The sequence below is a fragment of the Tauraco erythrolophus genome, chromosome 6 (genome assembly GCF_009769465.1).
Source record: "Tauraco erythrolophus isolate bTauEry1 chromosome 6, bTauEry1.pri, whole genome shotgun sequence".
Lineage (NCBI taxonomy): Eukaryota > Metazoa > Chordata > Aves > Musophagiformes > Musophagidae > Tauraco > Tauraco erythrolophus.
In genome coordinates this window covers 55,518,090-55,537,510 of record NC_141470.1, presented here as the reverse complement: position 1 = coordinate 55,537,510, position 19,421 = coordinate 55,518,090, and the positions used below count along the sequence as shown (strand labels likewise).

Genomic DNA, 19,421 nt, shown 5'->3' with positions numbered 1-19,421 from the left:
CCATCAGGCTAAAATTGCCCGTTTAGCCTCTCGCAGACTAGGCTACTGTCCACAGCTAATTCGACTTCAGAGGCATGTCAGCATGTTTTCTTAGGTTAGAAAGTTTCATTCTCTGATTTCCTACCATGAGAGGGAGGAGAACAGAGAAGCTTAAAATAAAAGTGCTGCCAGGAACAGCAGCACTCTTGACGATGGAATTCAGGAATAGACGTGCAGATGCAACTACATATAACAGCGTCACGTTCCCAGCTGCCTCAGGTCTGAGACTGTCCGGACTACAATTTCCTTTAAATGCTCCAACTCTACTGGCTATCAGCAAATGCAGGACCGTGGAAGTTGCTTGGTTAAGTCAGAATATAATGCTGTGGAGTCTCATGGGCTGAGGAAATGGTGAGTAAACCAATCCACAAAAGGGAAGTTGTTTTTCATTTCTCAGTAGTGGTCAAAATAAGACACTGGGATGAAAATGCAGTGCTCCACCCAGGCTGTGAAGGACCAGGTGAGTCTTACCAAGGTCTTACCAAGGCTTACACAGCTGCATCAGAGAGGGTGTTTCCCAGCCTAGCCACACTGTCTCATACAGCAGGAAAGGTGGTTTGATCACCTCCCGTTGCAGTTCTGGCTCTTCCCTTAGCTACACTCTGCAGGGGGTAATTACGCAGTTCTTTGAGACATGGGCATGTCTACGATGGTATGTGCTCTTTGTGCAGTGCAGTCATGCTAATTCTCCTGCTAAAATGCCTTCTGTACCAGTGAGGTCAGGACTAGAGGGCCTGCAGTACATCCTCTTTAACAGTATGCATAACAGCCAGATCCTCTGTGGGACAATCCAGCTTGCAGGTAGACATCCCCCTTCTGCCCTCTCAAAAAATATATCACTTTGAAAGAAATAAAACCCAACATACTAGAATTTCAAACAATGCTACCTTTCCTTTGGGAGTGACACTCCAGGCAGCATTTGCTGTTTGTGTACCCATTTGTATCCTTAAATTTTTTTCCAGGAAGCAGTTAGCAGCATAACTCATTGCTTCAGCCTATTTGACTTTACTGAGACAGCATGGCACTCCAAGAAGCTAGCATAATTTCCCAGGAAATCTTTACACAACAGCAGGGTTTTTTTTCTGTTGTCAGAAACTTTCCTGGCATACAATGTACTGTGGCAAGCAAACCTGCAAGCATCATCACTTTTATGATCACCAGTGTACAGGAGAAAAGGAAGATGACTACAACCAACATTGCTTTGGTGCTTGTGCTTTAGTTAATCCTTCATTTCAGAAGCTGCTGGAGACCATTGCTTGAGTCAGGATCTCCTCTACTGGCTCAAATTAGACAGAAGGTCAGAGAATCATGATACAGTACTTACGCTTTAATCCAAATGTTTGCACTTTTTATAATAAAATTAATAATAAGTTTACAATTTGTTATCTCAAGTTGCAAAGGAGCTTTATTTAAGCAATAAGTGCTGCCTGGCCACTCATACTCAAGGATGCTTTGACAAATTGGAACATAGTCAAAATAGAAGATGCTGAAAGTGTTAGAGGCAAATCTGCTGGTCAAATTCAACAAAGCTGCCTGAACTGAAACCAGTGGGGCTTGCCCATGCCTTCTGGGAGGTATAATGCAGAAGATCCAAAAATAGATCGCCAAAGCCCCAGCGTGCTTTATTGAGTACCTCTAGGTGAGCTCACTCTTCAGCTTTCAGCATTGCTTGGCTGGTTTCAACAGCTGAGGGAAAACTGAACAGCAAAGTAGCACGACAGGCAGTTGCCAACTGTAATAGCTGTCTCAATTGGAGTGTGTTTAGTGGGAAGGAATAGGAAGGAGACGTCCTTTAGTTAACAGAACTGCACTTCCCAAATCTGTAATCTGATCTAAAATTCGTTTGTTTGATGCTGTCACTAAAAATAACATTCCTTTTTGTATCTGATTGGTGTGAGGTGAAAGAACATGCTGGAACACCATACATTTCTTTACCAACTAGAAATCTTGCAAGAGGAAGCAGAAACACGAAAATTCAAAAATGTCACACTTCTATCAGCATTGCCCCCACATATCTGAAGGAGAAATTGCAAAGGTGTTTTCCTCTTTTCATACACCTCAGATGCCAGCTATTTCCAGTGTGTGTAAGCTATCCTGAAAGGCTGTGCTCTGCTTCAGCTCTTGAAAGCCCCAGCTTATACAGTGAGACTGTAGGGCCCTGCCCTGCACAAAAGTCCAAGTGGAGGTTTATGTCCAAAGAGGCAAGTGGCCTTTTTTTGCAGTGTGCTTCTATAAACATAAAGATCATAAACATCTTCTCTCTTGCATTCAGACCTCCTCAACTATTCTGAAGACAATAGTTCATCTATCTACCAGTTGCGTTGTATCTGTGCAAGGCACCATGGTTCTTACAAGTCTGAGTGAAACCCTGGCTGCTTTGAGGGACTTACCTATCCCCAGACTAGAGATAATTTCAAGGTCTTGAAAGCTACTGGCTTCTAATATTGCTTGTGGCAGCTTCAGAGTGAAGGGCAGCAAATCCCTGTAAAAAGAAACACAGTGAAAAACCAGCAAAAGAACAAACCATGCAATTGTTGGGAACTCCAGATTTTACTGTGGGTTTTAATGATTGAATTGGCTCACGATTTCAGCCCTGTTCTGCAAAGTCCTGGATGTTGTCAAAGGAAGATCTCACGGCCAGTAAGTCATCGTGGACATTGTGCCAGCCTGGGTTGTTCTGGTTTCACAAGAGATCACCAGTTCCTGTTGCGACGCTTCATGCTATGCCGTGGGCTTAATCACGGCACCTTGGCTTCCTCCTCCCAAAACAGCAGGAACGCCTCTCACAAGGCGGGCCACAAGGGTTGAACCACCTTCCCATGAAAAGGGAGGTGTTGCAAATGGTAATTATTGTCATTAGAAAAGCCATTCTTTTTGGTGTGGAGGGGATTTGCAGTCCTTTTTCTTTCTCTTTATCCCTCTCTCCCCACCCTGCTTCCTCTTTTAAAAATCAGTGTAAGTGGGTTTCGCTGAAACACACCCTGAGTCTTAAATAATTTAATGGAGCTCTTGGGCTGGTGGCAAACTGTTCAGGTTTGCTTCTTGGCCAACGACAATTGGCTAAACCTGTTCCTACCTTGATTCGTGTTCTAACAGGGACTAGAAAAGCCAGTAACAATAGTCTTTAAAAGGTAGCAGGGAACAGCACAGGGTCATTTTAAGCATTATAAAGTTTGACAAAATGTTCTGCAAGCTGCAGGAAATGATTTTAGAAAGAGCTGCCATTATAAGTAGGTGTTCTCAGCTGCACAAATGCACAGCCCAAAAATGCATGTGACTGCAGACCTGGGGAGGACTGATCTGCTGACAGATGAACGCCAGGGGACTATTTTTGCCCTTATTAACAGATACATATCTTACTGATGCACTCTGTACTCCATGGGTTCTCTGAGCAGCACTGAGCTCTCTGTTGTCATATTGTCTGACATAAACCGACGTGATCCCAGAGGGTTTTTTTTTTCATGGCAGATATCAGGTTTAAAAGAGGAAGAGGGTCCATGGATCTTCTGCTTTCTTTGTTTGTTATTGTTATATGCATAAGCAGTTCCCTTCTTTTTTTTTTTTTGGTAAAAAAACCACATCTTAAAATCAGGAAACACTAAGACATTACCCTAAGAGAAAAAAAAAAATCTGGTTTTATTCGTGGGGCAGGAGCTTACAGACAAACCACCAAGTCACCTGTTACCTACTGGTGTTATTTTTGTGATCTAAGCTAATCTAGCCAGGCCAAACTTTCTTTTGAGAAGAGCCTGTCAGCCCTGATAAGCTGTTTCCAGCTATTTGTAGATGACTATTTACTACAGCCCTAAGAACAGGCCTCTCCACTCACCATCACGGACAGCTCCTACAAGCTTCCAGCAAATGGTAGGTCAGTGCCTAAGGAGCCTTTTTATTACCTGCTCCTTTCAGAAAATTATTCCCCATTTACCTTGTCTTTTGACAGCCACCTGAGAAATCATATGAACCATCTGAATGTGCACTTGACATTCAGAAGCAACATCTATAACAGGAACTAACAGAAAAGCTTTTCTGTCTTTCTGAGACTCTTTTTTTTAAGCCAAGATCCTTTTTGCAGGAAAGCAGAAGCAAGCAGATTTTCCTTCCACCACCCATTTGACTGGAAGTGCCCAATTCTTGTCCACGTTTGGGCTCTTCTTTGCTCCTTTGATAGGACAGAAATCTTTATAGGCAGCCAGGGATTAATTTATGCCCATTCTATAGAGTCTATACACATCTAGATGACTAAAAGTGTTTTCATTGATGGGGTGAGACAGCACGGTCCCTTGCGTGTGGGCAGGAGTTTTGGCCCAGCAGCGTTGAACTCAGCTGGCTGCAGAAGCAGCCCCCAAAATAGTGCCAATATTGCTGGCTGGGCAAGCTGCAGCATGCTGTACCATACCATAGATAGACTTTTCCTACTATGTGACCTAACCAAGTCACTAACACAACTGCCTTGTAAACATACCCTGAATCTGCTTTCCTCTCTTAAATGGAAATAACTACTTTCAGAGTCATCTAAGTTTATGTAAGCAAGGTCCAAAGTTCACATCCAACTCAAAACCAGGCCTGCTGCAGCAGCAATGGTGTGAGAAGGTTGTGGGGGTATCACTGTAGTGTGCTCAGCACAAGTGCACAGATTAGAGGAGATTGCAGACACACAGGTTTAATTACACAGAGGGACTCATCAGCTGCTGATCAAACCTTACTCTAATGAAAATGACCTTACAGGTCTTTCCCATCTCTGTGCCTACTATGTTTGGTATTTCTGTGCTGAGCAAACAACCAAGGTCTGTTCTTTATCACTTTATTTTTAAATTTTGGCTAAAGAACAGAAGTTGTTTCAGGACTACTCTTCTTGACAGATTCCTCATAGGTGACTAAGTGCTCTGAGTCTCCCGCAGGCAACAGTCCGCTAGCAGGTTTGCTAATTAGCTGCCAGTTGTGTGTGGATGCTTAAAGCTGCTTTTAATAAGAGATGCTTAATCCGGCAACCTTCTTCCTCCCTGCCCTGCCAGCCCCAGTCCTGTGCCTCAGTCCTTTGTGGGTGCAGCCGTATGTGCCTTCCTCAGACAAAGCTTCCAGCTTCAGGGGCAGTTGTGGTTATGGTGTGCCAGGCTAGAAACAGGGTGATCTGGCCCCATTGTAGATAGTAGCATCCGAAATACCTCCTGATCTGGCAGGTTAGAGGAAACCAAAGGGAACAGCTGGGCCTGTGCTGTGACTGTATGCTGGGGAAAGGCAGTCCAGAGAGGAGAGTGAAGCAACTCCTCCGTGGAAGTGATGAATCCAACTCACCTGCTGACGCAGTAGAAGGCAACCAGTTTGAAGACATCCTCAAATACAAGGACAGATCCTTCCAGGTACAGGACTGATGAAAGACAAAAAAGACAGTCAGCAACTGTTTTCTTTGAGCTGTATGGTTAAAAAAGCTGGTGGGTTTGGCTCACACATCTTGTATTCTGTGATTGTTCAGTATTTGCATGGACTAATATGCAGAAGCATAAAGAACTGGCTTCAGACCACCAAACACAATGAGATTCTTCAGGGAAACACTAGAGAAGAAATGTCTCACCCTGGCTTTCTGAATGGTTAGCTCAAGATATCAGAGTGTCATGACAGTAATAGAAACAACGTGAAGAAAAAAACCCTAGTCACAGCCAAAGTTTTCATTACAAGCCCATCTATCTCTAAGGATGTGCAGATCCACAGTACAAGTGGGGCTGACCTTGTGACTCTCCATGCTGGAATCTGGTTTGATCTGGATGGACAAAGTGCTTTGAAGCTAAAAACATAGAAAGAACTGTTTCATTACTATGTGTGTGGGCTCTGACCTGGGTCACGCAGGCAATGTGAGCAAAGTCTATTTGTATCTCCCCTGTCTTCTCCCTACCATTGTGTTACACAGCAACAGCACTTTCCTTTAAGTGGCAAAATACAATCTACACCACATTGCAGAGTTCTTTAAGGTGATCTCCCTTATAACAGCATGCTATGGCATTGTGTAGTCCAAATTTCTCATGTTATTATAGAGCTTTTGGCTGCTAAGCTAGAAAAAAATCAGCAGCCAATGGAGAAAATTTCACATTGACCGATAACCCCGGGCAGAGAGAAAGAGACAGATCTGCAGGAGAAAAGTGTCCATCTGGGCATCAGCTTTATAGTCTCACAAATTGTCTGTGCTTGTATGTACACAACACACCATCACAAACAGATTGACAAGTTTAAAGAAATCTGCTGTGGTTTCTCAAAAATGCCCAGTTACTGGTGGTGCAGAACTGGAGCCTCAGCGCTGCACTTGTCCTGTGGCAGGAGCACCCCAGGAGTCCTTGGGGAGCAGCACCAGCTCACACCCATGTAGTGGTGCCCACGGCTGCTCCGCATCTTCCTTCACTCTGTTTTCTAGGCCACAGTTCAGAGCTGTGGCCATGAAGCTCAGCTATCATGATTCAGCCTCCTCGGGCTGCCATGAGTCATGGCCCTGTGAAACGTCTCCAGCTCCTTGCCCTGCCTGCCTGGTTATCAGTTCTCCTACAAAGCAGGGCCTCCAGCACCTGTGGGAGGGAGACATCCACCTGGCTCTCCTCTCCCCCGGCTCCATGCACTGGCTCATGCTCTTCAGCCATCTGAGAATCCCACGGGAAGGAAATGCTAAAGCTTGTCTCTTGTTCAGCTTCACAGCTCATTCCCCGAAAGAGCCATTTCCTCTTTTTACTTTTCCCTCTCTTCTAGCCCAGGCCCTGCAGATTGCTACTTTGGGTTGAATACACCAAAGTAGGCATTTTTTTAAAGAGGCAAAGGCTCTGTAATTCTCAGAAGTCATCAATTTACGTTGGATCAGCACAAACACATCAACTTTGGTGTGTGCACTGATACCAGATGGCAATGTGGAATTTAAAACATACTTCAAGCAAAACAATCCTCTTTCCTTACTTTTCTCCCACAACTGGAAAAATAAATGTTCAGCAAGTTTTTTTTCTTCTTTAGTAAGAATCATGTCTTAGTCAGGGATTTTTATTAAACATCTACCATGAAGAATTTCTATAGTTTGAAATCCATCTGCTTTGCAGCTCTGACACAGGAAACAAAAATAAAGACAAACCCCAGTGCTGTTCCAGAGAATTAACCAAAACCCAAGAGTCTGAACTCACTCAAATCTCCAGCAATTAAATAAAGCCCTTTGTGCAGATAACGTGGAAATTTAAGGACTTTTTTTCTGTTAGGAACCACATGTTCACTTTGGCATCCCGAGTTGCAGGTGTACATAGGAAAGCAGGCTGCACCTTGTACATGTTTACAGACATGAGCAGATCGCTTGGATTGAGACTAATTATTGTTCCTGTGCCAGGAAGGTCTGCCTCTTGGGAGCTTGAATTTTGTACAAAAAACCACTAGTTCGAACCCCTCAGTGTCAGGAGTATCCACATAGAAGTGCCTTGTCACCGTACAGCTACTCTGTCTCCCATATATGGTTAAATAGCACACAACACCACAAATCACCAAGAATGATATAGCTAAAGTAGTCTAGATACAAAAGCTGCTGGAGTTTAAGGACAGGAGTTTTCAGCAGGTGGTATATAGAAGCTGGACTGTCCCTGGTCTGCTCTGAGAGGTCATAGGAGGTAACAAAATCCAGCACATTTGTCAGCAGGCTGGAATTCATCATAGAGAGACCCACAGCTATGCTGGGACATTTTTGGGTGGCCTGCAAACAAGTAAGAATAGAAAAACACTGCTGTAGATGAATCACTACTGAAGGCACTAGCACCATCAGGGCCAGCACCTTACACAAAATTTATTCTGAACAATGATGGTGTCAAGCAGCCTGCTCAGGGCTACGATGGACACCGGGAACTACTCCCAGCACAGCACCCATGGGGAAAGCCTTGCGATCTCCTGTGGGGAAGGTCTTAATTGAGAAGAACTGTAACACTTTTTCCTTAAGCTGTTCTTATCTAGATGCCTGCCGACCACCAGCCGGCATCACTGATAAGCAGCGCTGCCTGACCGCTTTGCTCTCGGGTGGCAGAAGGTGGGTTTGCTATAAGAACATCCCTTGTGGGAATGGTTATCATTCGCTGGTGGAGACCATTAAGTGGGTCCTGCTGCATGTTTCTGATTCTTGGAAAGAATAATATAACTTGCAGAAAACAGCTTGCAGAAAATAGCAAGTTGGTACAGCTAAAAGGGCTCTGCTGACTGTTGGGGACAACATATCTCTACACCAGTGACATTACTGCCCTCAAGGCATCCTGCTCTGAGAAGACACTCAGGAAAATGTGCTTTTCCCTGGCTGTGGATGTGCTGTGGGTAGCTGGGGACATTTCACTGACATGAGCACTGCTGCTCAGGGAGGGATCATGATGTTGCAATTTATAGGAACTCACGACTTTTGCAAAAGCTACAAACAGATACTTTTCTGCCAGACTGCTGTAATTCTGCTGAAAACTGCAGACACAAAATTCACCTTTCTTGGGCTCATAAAACTACCCTCAAGACACCCCAAAAGCAAGGAAATCTCTGCATCTCACCAGAACAGTGGCAGGATGTCAAGAGTATGATCAAAAGCAACAGCAAAAAGAGGCTGGGTTCTGTGAGCCAAACAGATTGTCACAGCATATTGAGTTTTACCTGATATTTAGAAGCCCACAGGCAAAAGTCACCTTCAGGAAATAAAAGGGGAAATGTGTAGATCCATGGAAAATTTTGAGCAGTCTGAAACAAAGGTATCAGAATTAACTGAAAAATTTTGTATGGGTGATGGAAGCATTAGTAACATGAATTAGTCGTTCACTGTTGACTGAACTCTGAGTCCTTTGCGCAACTCAATCAATGAACAGGACAGTCGGGTTATGAACTGCTATAAATATTTATGATTGTCTCATCTGTCCCTTTACTACCTCAACATGCTCTGAAGAGCATCATCTTTAGACACTGACTGGAATCTGTCTTCATGTTTCTTTACTCTTTAGATCTCCCCATCATTTCTCCATCCAGATACTGATGTTTTTGAGTCACGCTGTCCCTGGACATTCTGCTTTCCTTTCCTTTTCGATTTTTCCCCACAGAATCGTGTTTGCTAGCCCTGTTGTTCTGGTCACATGGACAAGCCACCATGACTTCCATCTTCTTACTGCTTACATAGGCTCACGGGACCCAATTACTTCAGCTTCTTCTTCTCTAATGGCACTGTTAGTCCTATTCACTGTTTTTGACATCTGTGTAATGCTTTGGAGACATCTGAATTCAAAGATATTCTGCAGCAGTTGTGTTGACAGAGGACTACTGAGAACACAACCATCCTCAGAAGTCCTGCTTGGATGTGCTTGACATGCTCTTATCTTTTCAGATTTTGGCAAACTGAGAGATTTGTCATCATGGGAATGATTCCTCTTTTCTATTTCTATTTTAAGATTTAAGATTATAACTCCACAGTCTCCTAACCAGACCTCTCGGTGTCTCCCTCCTTTGATATAAGTCTCAGGCTTGATACCACAGTCGCCATGACCTTGCTTCCCCACTGACCTTTGCAGTAAGCAGCACTGGCCAGCTTTGCTGCTGTTCTGCTACCCTCAGCCCTTTACTCGCTATGAAGGTGACATCACTCCAAAGCAGAGGTTACCGACTTTCCTACTTCCAGATGCTTCCTAGCTGTTGCTCAGGCCAGGTTAGCAGTTTCCTGTTCCTGGGGAATGAGCCCTGGGTATTGCAATAGAGAACTGCAGTGACTACTGTAACCCCGGTGCTGAGGTTGTTGCGTTTGTCACGATACACTGTGCTCGTCACACCTGCCGTGCTCTGCAGAGATGTGTGAAAGCATGATGTAATTCCTTCAGGTTATTGCTTCAGTTCCCTGAGCACATGCCCTTAGTCATGCACTAGTCTGGTGGTGGTATTAAAAGAAAGAGCTTCAGCAGGATAAAGGAAAATTTAGATTACCTTGGTAGAAGTCCTTGCATGTTTACACTGTCTTTCTACAACAGCTCTGTTTGAAAGTTCCTAGGATCTGTCCCTGACTTTGTTGTATTACTTTTTGATGACTTTCTGGATGGTCTGTATGACTTTCGAGTGCTATGCTCTTGTAAAGCACTGTTGTTGTTTATCTGTTTTCTCTTCTCAAGGCCTTTCTATTTCTTCTGTAATTTTATGACTCTACTTCTTCCATCTAAGCTGTAGCATCCTTTCTCGTTGCACAGTTCTATACCATCTTGGGCAACTCAGGTCTGTTTTGTCTTTCTTGTCTCTCCTAGTGATTCTTTCATGAAACTGTCAGTAATTTCTGGTTTTGCCCCTCATCAAGGAAGAGCAGAAGCTTCCTTGGTTTGGACTTCTGCCAGAGTCTTCTGTTGTGCATCCAACTCCTGATTTCTCACAGGATTTCAATTTTATGGTTTCCTACAGAGTTTAATCTTTCTGGCCATGACGAAAAAAAATCCCTGCTGGTGGCAGTTCCTGGGAAATTGAAACTAATGAATTATGAAAGTGATGAAGTGTTAATGAGCTTGGGTCTAGAGTGTAAGAGAAATCTATTTTTAAACTACGTTTTTCACAAGATATAATTGTATTATGCAGAACAAAATTAATGCCATTAAAGAAGATGCAAAACACAGGCTTTTGCACCCTTCTCAGGCTGGGGCTGGGTGGAGGGGATACTCGGTAGAGTGGACTGTTTTCCTGTGTACTATGTGTGTATCCCGGTGCTAAGAAAAAGGACTGTCCTCACACCTAAGAGCCACAAAGGTCTTGGCCGCTCCACTGTATTTTGGCTCATTCACATTCACCCAAGCAGATGGGCAGCACCTTGGTGTCCACTTAGATTTTATGCCTTTAGTTCAGCACAAAATCCTGCTGCTGCCTGGTCTCGTTGCCTCTGCTGCAGGATACTTGAGCAGAAATGTGTTACAGTCATTTCACTGCTCGGTTTCCTCCTTATTGCGATCAGTGTTTCAGCAGGGATTGAGAAGGTGGATCTCAAGAGTACTTCAAACACAGCTAACACAGCTAAAAGGAAAGCGTCACAGCCTCTCAGCGCTTTCCTTACAGGTATCCATGTGAACAGTCCAAGCAGGCCCATGGGCACTGCCAGCCTTTTCAGGGGTTAAGAGCAGAGCACAGTCTGGCAAATGGCAGTTCTGTTTCAAAGCACTTGCCTTCTTTGTCAGATCCTCACCCGGCATCTCCTTTTCAGCACTCAAATAAACACCTTAAAGTCTGTGAAAATTCCGTACCTGATTGGCACTGTTTCTTCAGCCAGAGGCTGGGGAGAATCAGGACTGCTTCCCAGGACCAGGTGGCAACATGAGATTTAAATGGAGTTTTAGATGTAGCCACTCAGAGTCTGTTTTCTTGCTCTCACACAGCAGGGATGAGGGGGAAAACATGGCCTTTCAGAAATGTTGAGGACTGAGAGGGCTCCCAAGGACACCAAGGGGAGTAGGGTGACACATTCAATAGGAGTGGTCTCTGCTCTAAGCAGTTGAGCACTGTGGGATCGCTGCTGAAGAAGTCACATTTTCACAGGTAATTCAGCATCTACCTGTACATTAAATGGCAGTACAAGATTTATGCTGCCCAGCACGATGATTCAAACTGTCAGGGCTCAGGGCTATGGCTGACAAAACAAACTTGATATAGATACTTGCAAGTTGCTCTCAGAAGGCAAATTTCTTTGGTAAAACTTTGTGAAGTAAAAAAAGCTTTCAGATATATAAAGCTTTTTCCCCTGTGTCTCATGTAACAGGAAATGATGCCATGATTTGAAATTCTGGGAGTTTAGTTCTCAGCAACAATTTCCAGGTAGTATACATAATCTTGAGAATCAATCCTTATGTGAAAAATATATGTTATCATACAGATGTGTTTTATTAAGAACCATTTTTTTCCATTTACTTTGGAGAAAAGTTTATTTCTCTGGCTCTGAGATACGTCATGAAATACCATTGACTTGTGGTTAATCATATAGAAAAAGGGAGTTTTCTGAGCGTTTTAAGGGAAGCCATCTGGTACCCAGAACCACATTCTTCATAAGACACTTCCAGGAAGAAAGACCACACTTTCCAAAGGTCAGTGATGAAAGAGACTAACCCACTCTGAAATGGTAGAAGCCAGTAGGGTGGATAAAAAATGGAAAAAATGGTATTTCTGCTTCCAAGAGCTGTGATCCCACCTAGTTGCCAACCTGGTGGGAGAAGGTCGTTGGATTGCTACTCTTCTGAGCGAGATAGATTGCACTCTCACTGACTTTGAGAGTCCTACTCAAAGGTCAAATTATGAGGTCCTTACTGCCCTCATATTACTTCAAGCAGTATCTTTCATATTTCATTTACATGTCTAAACCCTTGTTTATTAAGCTTTTTAAGATCTTCAGATAGCAAACACTGTCTAAGGGCAAAAATTATAATTTGTTCCAATTTAGCCACTGAGACAAGGGCACTAGTATTATGGGTACTGATTTAGAGTAGCTGTTTGAGAACCAGTAAGCTTTTTGGGTTATGTTCAACGTACTAAGCAGAGCAGGGTAAGACAATATTATCCTAGAACAGCACGCATAGTCTCTGATTCTGATTACACATAGATTTGGCATCATGCCTCTTGGGAGTGAAAAATAAGGTCAAAAAAAAGCCAAAGTGAGGATTAAGAAAGCTAACAAGACCCTGAAGGCTTCTTTCCAACCGGCTTTCTCTGCAATCTTATTGGTTTAAAGCCTAAAGTAAAAATGAAAATGTTTGCGTGGAGAGAGGGGAGGTAACTCTTCAGGATGAGAGTCTGAATAAAAAGAGAAAAAAATCCATCTGCTATAAGCAACCAGAATGTTTCCAAAACAACTTGTAAACCACATACAAACCTGGCACTGTTACATCTTGAAAAAGGAGCTGCACATGTCTTATGTTTAAAAGCAGTTTATGTTTTAAAGTGTTTTATGTTTTAAAATAAGCAATGTGTCAAAGTGAGATGGAACTTGGCTCAAACGAGCAGGACTTGGTGAGACTTTCTGCTTTCCTCGTGCACGCCTGCATTTAGAAGATAAATGATGAGCTTGCACAACAGGTTATAAAATGTGGTCTCATACCATGTTTTACAATATCCCCCAAGCCCTCAGTCGCTGTTCTTGCTAAACCAAGACACTGGGCTCCTACTTCAGAGTAGTCTCCTGAGTGGGAACTCCTTGACTCTAACTCAATTTTCAGGGTTCATCACGATGGGGATAATAGAGAACTCATCCTTGCCAGGCAGACTAGCCTTGAGAAGATGCCTAGGTTAGACATCCTTAGGGAACTAGAAATCATTCAGTCTTTATCTCCAATCAAACTACAGACAGTAGACCAGACAATGATGATGTCTCCTGTGTCCTTATAACAGCCCACAAGAGGTGGCCTTTGGCCTTGCGTTGCCTGTGCAGGCAGATGAGATCCAGCAGAAATCAACAGCAAAATGGTGCTTCCTGGGCTGGAGTTAAGGGCTGGGGCAGAGCTGCCCAGTTCCCCCACATCACCGGGTGGACTTGCTCAATGGTAGGTTTTCCATGCCCAGAAGCTGCGTAGGTGATGGTAGACTTTTCTTGCTAATGAGAAACATGCATAAACGGGAAATTAGCCCATGCTGAGCCCTGGGTGATGCAGGCAGATTGTTATCTGTGTCTGAGTGAGGCTAATCTGAAGGGTAGGTCTACATCTTCAGAGATGTCGCACAGACACACCATCAGCAGCAACAGGAACCGATTTAAAAGATAACATTCACCAGTCTACCCTCCTTAACGGCAAGGTGTCTATCACACCGAACAGTAGCCATTTACTATGGGAAAATAGAATACTAGCCTGCATGCCCAGAATTCTCCTTATATGCAATTAAACTGTTTAAATTTGACACTTAATGTTAACTACATATTCAGCTTTTCCAGCCTCCACTGCTAAAAATACACAAACTTTTATTCATCGACTGGCTAATCCTTGAAAAAAGTAGCCTTGGACAAGTTCTGCTGCTCCAGTGTATGATTTGCCTAATTGAGATGGAATTAGGGAAACCAGCCATTTTTGGCAAGAGAAGGAAAGAGGGATCTTCTCTCCTAAGGACTTTGATAACTCTGTTGTTATTTTTTCCAGCACGTTTCTGCTTTTTCAGGCTAGTCAGGCCGAGAGCTGACAACGGTTTCTTACTTTGCCTCAATCACACACTCCATCATGCAACAATAAAGGAAAACATTCCTCTGAAGTAAACTGGAAAAATTGGTTTCCCTCACAGTATGGCAGTGGAGTTGCCTGTCAGGGTATACAGAAAGCATACAGAAAATGTCTGAATAGAGGTGCTGGTACCTCAGTGTTGAACAAAGTCAAGTGCTTGGCAGGCCAAGGACCTCTCTGCAGCCCAGTAAATACAGTGCTGGCCAGGAGCTGGGCTTGTTCAGGGACAGCAGTGCAGCTGGCCGAGCCCCTTCAGCAACCTGTGCCTCAGCTCTCAGTCTATAAAATGGGTGCAATGACACCGACTTCCTTGGGAAAATTCAGCTGAATTCAGCTCGGCAGGGAGGGAAAGGGGCAGCTCCCCAGCACTCTGCCGGCGATGCTCTGCCTCGAGGAAGTTGGCTGCCATGGAGCAATTTGGCCACAGTTTTGCAATGACCTCCCACCCATCCTGACAGGGCTTGCCCCCTGCCTGCAGCCTCCTCTCCTTGCACCATGGGGCAGTTCTGCTGGGCTCCTGCCTCCGTGGGCAGCCTCCTTTCGGCTTTGCCCAGAGCATCTCGGAGGCTCACACAGTCACTCAGCGCTACAGGATGTGACCCCATTCTCCCCTGCCTACTTCCCTGCCTACTGCCCCCCTCCACCCACCCTACCCACAGTCAGCAGCTGTCCCTCCACCCTCACATCACTTTCTTCTCCTTCCTAGGTTTTATTTCATGTAACCCAGCACGTGGCAGCACCTCTAAAGAAGCATTGCCGCACCACAGCATCCTGCTTTTGTGTCCCCATATTCATGCTGAGCACTCCTTCCCAGCTATAACCTGCATGAGGGAGAGGAAGAATGGGATCAGAGGGGCATGAGGTCATGGACACACACAGGCAGATGAGGGACGGTGAGAGTGCTCCTAGTGACAGCAGTGTCAGCACAAAGTTACAGCCTGACCTCATCCTAGGGACAGTGCTCACACCCTTTTCCATCTACTTTACTTGTGCTCATGAGGCTGCAGTATCCTAATGACTAGTTACTGGGACTACTTTTTGCCTTATATATATATATTTTCAGTAAAATCATATTCTGTAGTAAACCTGAAGTTGAAGATGCTTAATGAACTTCCTGGCTGGCAGATATGTCTCCAGGGTGGTTCATGAGGTGGTTGCCATGGCAGTCCCCTCTTTGTCTGCTTTATCACTGAATAGCAGCATGGAGTATAAAAAAAACAAACAAAAAACCAACCACCTTGACCTTTTCTCTCTGTAATGTCAGGTTTAGCCTCTCGTCTATTCAGAGGAAATCAGAGCTATAAATAGTTCTGCCTTGCTTCTCATGCCTTTAGTTTATGGTATGAAGAATTCTTTCTGGTGTTGAAAGCTACAGGGTTTTCACTGAAGGGGACCAACCATTTGTATTAAAGTGGCCTTTTAAGAAAGAAAAGAACTATGGTACCATTACAGTGATAACAGAAGTAACCGAATGTGCTTTCTGATGGGCCCTTCTGCCTGCCCTCTGATGAGCCAGAGGTTGTCTCCAGGGGTTTGACTTCAGAAGGACAGATGTATGTTTACTCCTTGGATTGGCCTACTCCGACTGAAAAGCCCCATTAGCACCTATGCAAAAACTGTTCAGGAGCCTCGCAGTGCTATTAACTCCACATATTGGAGTCTACCTCAGCATGCAGCAAGTTTAGCTTTGCAGTATACTGAAGGGCATATAATTGCATCTATAGGGCATTACTGGGCCTTTTCAAGCATGCTGAGATACCTCATTTGAATTAATTCAACTAAAAACATGCACTAAGCAGCCTGAGTACATTCTCTCTTTCCCCTGTACACAAAAGTATCTACCAAAGAAAGGAAGTTTTGGGGGAGATCACGTGAGACAGTAACCTAGGAAATATTTATGTTTTATTTATCCTTTTTCACCATCATCCGTCTGTAAATTTTAGGAGTATTTCTCCCAGAATCTGGATCTTAGAGAATGGGAACTGCTTTTGCTCCTTTTCTGAGACATCCTTTCTGAGAACCACCGTCTGCCCTGAGCTTGTCTGCAGATTGACTCAGTCTCACTGGCTGGTTCCCTCTCACGGGTTTGCTCAGTCTGGCAGGGACTCCAGGAGGTCTCTAGCCCTAACTCCTGCTCAAAGCAGGGTGAGCCATGAGGTTAAACCAAGAAATTTGAGTTTTCATCCAGCCCTGTCTTGAAAACCTCCAGTGAAAGTCTGCAAGTGCTGCCCAGATAAATGGCTTCATCTTAGAAGTCAGTGTCGCGAACACCAGCACATACTTCAGTTCATTCACTTTATCTATGAAGTGAAAGATCCCATGTTTCTGACCTCAGTCACTACCACAGATTTCCATCTTTTCCATCTCCATTCCGGTTCAGAAGGAATAAAAAATAAACATAATTAGATATAATTTTACAAATGGGAGATTGTCTTCCTATAGGTTGTTCTCCTATATCTTCTGTTTTCCGAGTCTTAGCAAATTTTAGGGTTGCATCTTTAGGTTTTACTCTGCAATTGTGAGGATTGTTTCTAGAAAAAAAAACTCTAAAATTTTTATCTATCTTCACGCTACTTCCTGATTCTAGCCGGCAGGCTGTTAACAAAAAGACTTGCAAAACTGAAGAGGCTATCGCAAGAGCTCTCAAGACTTCCAAAAAAAATATTCATAACACAAAGATCATCTGCACAACTGGCTACTCTCATTAAAGAAGCTAAATTGTGAGTAGGCTGCAGTGACTGAGCTGTCCTCCCATTTTTTCCCAGGACCTCATTCATGCAGGACTTCAATGCAGCTCATGTGAGAAAATACCATCTGATCATGCTGTGCCATGTTAGCAACGAGGACTTTGGTCTCTGAATTTGTTAATTCAGCCTCAGCAACATGTGTTAAATAAATGTTAACAAAATAAAACAGGGAAATCTGCCATAATGGACCATATCTGGCCATAGCGGCCAGGGTGCCAGCAGAGTGCAATAGGCAAGTCCTTTATCAGCACCTGAAAGTGTTTGAGCCTGCAAAGAGCATCCACTGAGTTGTTCCTAGTCAATCTGCCTCCTCTTCCCTGCCTTGTGCTCGCTCAGTGAGTGCCCTCACATAGTGCTCAGACCTGCTGACCCATGCGAACACACGGGGAGGAATTTGTATCCCTTGCATCTGAGCTCTGCCATTGTGCCAGGCGTGCTCACAGCCCTCACCTCAGGCTGGCTGGGCTGTATCAGCCCAGGACTTTCAGCAGATTTGTTTAGAGCTAAGCCTGCAAAGACGAACAAATTCCATCTCCACGTTACTCTAACGCCCCTCTGTAACCACGCTGCTGCCTGATTACTGTTGTTTAATTATCATCTGTTACTGCTACAGGACAGTCAGAATGACTGCACGTGCTTCTTTTATTCCTGTGCAAAGGGCATTATTCTATAACAAAAAACTTCATTTTCCCCATATGTGCTTGGAAAGGAGGAATGGAAGTGTAGAAGTGGCCGAAGTAACTTGGCAATGACGGACAAAGTTGGCTTTGAGATTTAAGCTTGTTTTCACAGCATTAAAAGGACTACTAAGGCAAGAAAGTAGATGGTGAAATTTTCGCCCTTAAATAATCTCTTCCCTTTTCCGGTTGATTTCACCCTTCCTGAAATCCAGTGTGCAGAGGAACACCTTTGCTCATCTAAATTGCTGTTTTGACTCCCCAGCAAGGCCTGCCTTTCTGCTGCCTCTAGACGTGGTGTAACTTCTTTCAGTCCTGATGCACAGAGCTCAGTGGGTGGTAAGATGTACAAAGTGGTCAGGTCCTCATGAACTTTCATGGCAAACAGATTTCCTTTGGTAAAAGCAGTTAGGGAATTAACCAGGCAGGTAAACTGCTGCTGTGTATTTTACTTGAGTTGTGGTCTTCTAAATTCCTACTGTCTGTCTCAAGCATTTCGTATCAGGCCCCAGCCTGCGCTTGTTGAGCTCGGTCTAACTTTAAGAAAGGCCAAATAAGGTGACCAGAGCAGGACACTGGATTTCTTTATCAACATCCTTCTTGCTACCAGACTTGCAACTTTGCAGCAATATTCAGTGGTTGCTCTTAAACTGCTTTTGAGTGGGGTAATTGCCTCTATCTTTTCTGTCAGGGAATATTGTGGGTCCTTAGCACAAACTCATACCATATAACCTGAAGTACAGCTGCTGGCGGTAAACCAGAAATTGAGTATAATCTGTTGTGTCCAATGGCACTGTGTCTCATCTTTCAACGGTGGTATTAATCGTGATCTGGACATTTTGTATTACTTGGAGATAATTTATTTTGGCTTTCCTATTTGATTGGGTTAGGGTTATTTCAAGACCTCCGTTATGCTCCAGCTCATTCAGTGTTTGCCTCCAAAGAAGCCAGGAGGATCAGAGCAGGCAATGTCTTAATTTAAATCTCAGAATTTTCCTGTAAAACAAAATAACCACACTACAGACTATGTCTCACTACAAACCCCTCCTTCAGGTGTGCATTCATTGATTGTGGGGGCTGAACTCGGCCTTGGCCCAGTGCATTGGAAGAGATGCTTATGAACAGCTATGCCTGGAGGCAGATTGTTCCACGCGGGTATGGTTTAAATAAGGAATAAAAACAGCAACTCCACAATGTGGGCTCAATGAACAGCCTCAGGAAAACAAGCCTCCAAGTGAGCAAAGCCAGCTGCAGCGATGTGGGAGGCAGGAGCACGATTACAAAAGTGGGCATCCATGGCAGGATCAGGCCAGCCTCAAAGCCCTGAGGACATGAGCCCGAGGAGTGCAGTACTGACTTGGCAAATCAATTCCATAGTTCTTTCTATTAAAATTTCTAATGATATGAATAGTACGTTCTTCTTTATTCTGTGCAACTGCATATAATTCTCCTGTTAAGCATCATTTTGCATATTTGGAAAGGAATCACAGCCTCTTTTTTTGGAACAGAAGAGTTTGAAAAACAATTACTACACGTTCCGCACCAAAGCATATGTGCAAGACTCCTGAGAAGTATATGGTCAACTCATGTGTTTCATGAAATCAAACTATTTTCATCTATAATTCACAACATATTCCAGAAAAAAAAGGAAGCATTATAATCAGTATATGGTGCTAGAGCATTCTTCTATTAAAGGACTTTACCTTTGTGGCATGTGTCTTCATAACTCTTTGTGAAAGTAAAAGCTACTGTCACTACCTGCACCAAGTGGTCTGTCATACTCA

The 19,421-nt window shown here is 43.9% G+C and overlaps 1 protein-coding gene across 1 annotated transcript in view; it reads right to left on the bottom strand.

Annotated features, from left to right (window-relative positions):
* RIN3 (Ras and Rab interactor 3) overlaps positions 1–19,421 on the bottom strand; it is a 50,284-nt gene that overhangs the window by 21,863 nt on the left and 9,000 nt on the right. The window contains exons 4-5 of the mRNA XM_009983658.2: positions 5,335–5,407; positions 2,430–2,521 (exon numbers count right to left, since the gene is read on the bottom strand). Of these exons, the coding sequence (XP_009981960.2) occupies positions 2,430–2,521; positions 5,335–5,407 (165 nt within the window). The remainder of the gene's footprint in view (positions 1–2,429; positions 2,522–5,334; positions 5,408–19,421) is intronic.